Here is a 4,508-nt window from a genome sequence, read left to right as displayed (position 1 = left end):
CAGCCCCCCCCCCCCCCCCCAAAAAAAAAATCCTGGCTCCGCCACTGTGTCTCACGATCTTGGCCAAAGTTTCAATCTGAATCTTGACCCATGAGACAGTCTCAAACAAATTTGGGGAATGCATCAAGATTGACATGTCTCACAAGCAAGTAGATAGTCAAGGAAGAGTAATTCGTAGATTTAGACAAACGAGAGTCGAAGTTAGTTACCATTCCCGACCCGATCAGATATTGCATAGTCTTCTCGAAATAAAAATTAAATATAATTCATAGTATTATAATAAAATTTTATTTTTATTTAAATACACTTACGTCCACTCTCATGCGTGACATGCGCGACGAACGCTGCAACCTCCCGCTTAGTGTCTGGAAAATACAAACTATATGTAATTATTGAATTTTGCCCTTATTTATTCTATGTTTGACTTGAAAGAGCGCAAGTAGCGCAAGACTACAATACCCACAATTTTAACACAACAAACCATAATTTCACAAGTGATCGAATTCACACTTATTCCACTCCTATTAAATAGTTCATGCGAGAGACTCTACTTTTTTTAACACAAGAAACCATATAATACATCGATTCTTGACATTCCCATTTCTAACAACGAAGATTAGGCCCAGGACTAACTCTGAGTTGGCTGCAATAGCTCGTATAGTAATTAACACGAGAAGTCACGGCGCCCGGATTCGCGTTCTTGAATTCAAGGTCTCCATTAATGGCACGAATCGTGGCCCCAAATCCTTTCCCCGACGTAATAGCCGAGTGCACGCTATCCATCCAAAACCACAGCGCAGTCTTGAATGAGATAACAGCATCTCTGGCGACAATTTCAGGGTTGTTCAATCCATCAAAGCCGATGGCTTGGCCGGCTGGGCCGTAGTTGTAGTTCCATGATATTTGCAACGGGCCTTGGCCGTAGTAGCCCTTGTCGGCCACGCACGGCCACTGCCTGTTGCTTTGGTCGCAATAGTTTCTAGATCGGCCAAAAACTTTTTTTTTTTAATTTTCTTCTCTTGTATGATATTTGTAGTGAGGTATATATGACATAAGGAGTGGTTATTATATATAAAAACCAGAAACCTTGTATGAAATAAGTCCACTATGAATTTACGTCGAAATATTATAAATTCTGTGTGAAAAATGATGATTTCAAAAAATTGAGTTCATTCTGCAAAATCATGAATCTACTCACAATCAAAAAATTAAAAATAATTCCTATTTTATACAATATATATTTGAATTTATTTGAACCACTCCAATATAGTGTTTCAATCTGAATCTTGACCCATGAGACAGTCTCAAACAAATTTGGGGACAGAATACTAGCCCTTCACCACAACATTTTTTTATTGTAAACGTACAAAAGCATTTGTAATATACCAACATCGCACAACCCTTGAATGATCCAAATGTTAGAGACAAAAGAAAAGCAGAGTAGATTGAGACCCTCTCTGCGGATAACTCACCTCAGACTCGAGAGAAGAAGCAGCAGAGACTCAATGAGACCAACTGCAGCTCTGTCGGAGCGAGCTGTCATACGACAGCCATAGGCTGACGCCACGTCCTCCAACGTCTCCACTCTCCAGTACTCATCCGTTGCAATTGCTCCACCTAATCACAATTTCCACAATGAGTGCTGCTGAGGATGGATATATTCATTAACGTATGTTTGTAACTAACCTTGAGAATTGGCCTCCCATGAAGCTCAGCAAAGACATAGCATTCACTTGTCAATTTTGAGCACAAACTTTCTTAACAACCTCTTGCAATTTATCATCTTTTCCTTCTCGTATTCTTAGTTCCTGAAGCAAAACAGATATGATCTCCGAAGAAACCTTGAATCCTCTCCTGCACATCTCCTCCAAGAAAGGAATCGCCTCACACATCTTATTGCTCTTCAGAAGATTCCACACTATAATGTTGAAGGTCATGCCATCAGGCGCGCAGCCACTCTTCTCCATCTCCTCCATCAACCTCTTCGCCTCCCCTTCACGCCCTTCACGGTAAAGGGAATCGAGCATCATGTTGTAGATTACCACATTTGGATTTAAGCCCTTGGAACAGAGATGGTTGAAGAGCCTCATAGCATCATCAAGTCTGCCGCCCTTGCACAAGCCGTTGATCATAACACCGTACGTTACAATATCAGGATTCACCCCTTTAGCCTCCATAACCCTCAAAAACGCAAACGCCTCATTAATCCGACTGATCCTACAGAAGCCATCTAACAAGATGTTGTAGGTGTGCATATCCGGATGCAGCTTTTGAGCTTCCATATCCTGGAAAAGCTTCCATCCATCTAAAAAACTACTTTGGCGTATTAGCCCGTGCATCATCGTGTTGTACGACACGGTGGAGTGCTTGAGACCTACAAGCGGGATTACATCAAAGAAACGCCATGCTTCATCAAGGTTTCCCGCCTTGCAGTATCCCTTAATAAAGATACCATAGGTGAATATGTCATGCTTGATTCCAGTGTTTGCCATTGAATCGAAGAGCTCTCTGGCTCTAATCATCTCACCCTGCGAGCAATATCCATCTATCAATATGTTGCACGAGACAACATCAGGCGAGACGCCCTTCTCCACCATCTCGGACAACAAAAGCCGAGCTTCATCACCCATCCCACGCTTGGACAGCCAATTCAATAAGATATTATAGGTGAATATATCGTGCTTGATTCCAGTGTTTGCCATTGAATCGAAGAGCTCTCTGGCTCTAATCATCTCACCCTGCGAGCAATATCCATCTATCAATATGTTGCACGAGACAACATCAGGCGAGACGCCCTTCTCCACCATCTCGGACAACAAAAGCCGAGCTTCATCACCCATCCCACGCTTGGACAGCTCATCCAATAATATATTATAAGTATACAAGTCGGGACAAATATTATGTTGCATCATAGTTTCCAACATCTTCTCGGCCGCTTCCTTCTTTCCTACTTTACAATATGCATGAATCAATGTGTTGAAAGTGAAAACATCAGGATAAACATTTTCTTGCGTCATAATTTCCAACATTCTCTCAGCCGCTTCCATCTTTCCTTCTTTACAATATGCATCAATCAATGTGTTGAAAGTGATGACATTGGGTGAAACTTTTTGTTGCGCCATACTTTCCAACAAATTCCCAGCCTCTTTCATTCTTCCTTCCTTACAGAATCCATCAATTAGTGCATTATAAGCCTTAACATCGGGACTCCACCCACTACTTTCTAATCTATGAAGCCAATCATGGGCTGCAATGACCAGTCCAGCTTTGCACAACCCATCTATCACGTGCAGAATCATAATAGCATGAGGTTCACAAAGTTTTAAATCCAGAACCTTTTCAAACAAATTCACGGCTTCAGCCTCCTTACCAACTAAGAAAAACCCATTAATGAGAGTGGCGATAGTCACGGCATTTGGTTCGTAACCAATCTTGAAAAAGAATCCCGTTATAGAAAAACCAGAGTATATATCTTTCAAGCGACAACAACAGTTAACAGAAATACTCATGGTGTAATCATTAACCCGGACACCCATCCTAAGCATTTCACCAAACATATAAAGGGCAAAAGAATACTGCTCAATCTTTGCAGTAACACTCAAAAGATTGTTGTACATTCGAACAGAAGGCTCCCGCCGCATACTCTTCATTTTTCGAAACAATTCAATAGCATCGTCAAGCTTTTTAACACAATTGAAATCGATTCCGGACTGCTTAGGTTGAAAAGCCTTGGAAGAAAAGAGAGAGAATACAGGAGAGAGAATACCCGATTTCTGCGAGGATCGATTGAGAAATCCTCTTCCATGAATGAGATCGATTGCAGAAACAGCAGCTCTTCTGCTCATCATCCTTAATCGACGGTGAGATTGGATCTGAAGAAAGGGATGAATGGAGTTTGCGATTTTACTGCAAATTTTATGCTGATTTTTTTTTGTAGTGATTCACTGCCGATTTCTTATAAGTTATAATGTGCTAAAGGCTTCCCTACAGCATTTTGGGCTTCAATAATAACCTTTGGGCTTCAAAATGTTTTGAGCTTCAATAATAAGTTGGCCCAAAGTTACTTTTAAGACCCATTTTCAAAGTTACTTTAAATTAGGGGCACAGCTTTAAGATCATGATAAATATCTTTAGGAGTATAAAATACATAAATAAATTTATGTTTGTATATTTTTAATTTGATATAAAAATTATAGTAATATAACATTTTAATTGAAGAAGTTATAATCATTCAAAGATTCTTTAATTAATTAAAGGAATTGTTGTTTTTTCATTTTCTATATTTTCTCTCAACTCACATTCATTTTTTTTATTATTATTATTAGTTTTGGTTTCTTTTCTATTTTGATTTTATTTCATTTTTAAGATTTTTATTTATATTTATTTTTATGCTTTTTAATATACCTAATTTTATAATTATGATAATTTAATGAACTAGAGTTTAGCAAATTATATTGATTCACTTTAAAACTCTTTAACCCTATACATAAAATTTCTAAAATGAAAAT

The 4,508-nt window shown here is 38.8% G+C and overlaps 2 protein-coding genes across 2 annotated transcripts; both read right to left on the bottom strand.

The window, feature by feature from the left end:
- Positions 1–385: 385 nt before the first annotated feature.
- Positions 386–1,543, bottom strand: LOC130997021 (chitinase 6-like). Its single transcript, XM_057922300.1, has 3 exons — positions 1,473–1,543; positions 1,258–1,334; positions 386–995 (listed from the first exon to the last, which is right to left on the bottom strand). The coding sequence occupies exons 1-3, from the start codon at positions 1,541–1,543 to the stop codon at positions 604–606; spliced, it is 540 nt and encodes a 179-aa protein (XP_057778283.1). The 3' UTR covers positions 386–603.
- Positions 1,225–4,025, bottom strand: LOC130999786 (pentatricopeptide repeat-containing protein At3g22470, mitochondrial-like). The gene is made up of 2 exons (XM_057925425.1): positions 1,687–4,025; positions 1,225–1,617 (listed from the first exon to the last, which is right to left on the bottom strand). Exon 1 carries the CDS (start codon positions 3,846–3,848, stop codon positions 1,737–1,739), a length of 2,112 nt encoding a protein of 703 aa, XP_057781408.1. The 5' UTR covers positions 3,849–4,025; the 3' UTR covers positions 1,225–1,617; positions 1,687–1,736.
- Positions 4,026–4,508: the final 483 nt, after the last annotated feature.

This window comes from Salvia miltiorrhiza, chromosome 8, assembly GCF_028751815.1.
Source record: "Salvia miltiorrhiza cultivar Shanhuang (shh) chromosome 8, IMPLAD_Smil_shh, whole genome shotgun sequence".
NCBI lineage: Eukaryota > Viridiplantae > Streptophyta > Magnoliopsida > Lamiales > Lamiaceae > Salvia > Salvia miltiorrhiza.
The sequence above is the reverse complement of the archived record's forward strand: the minus strand, read 5'-3'. Positions and strand labels throughout refer to the sequence as shown.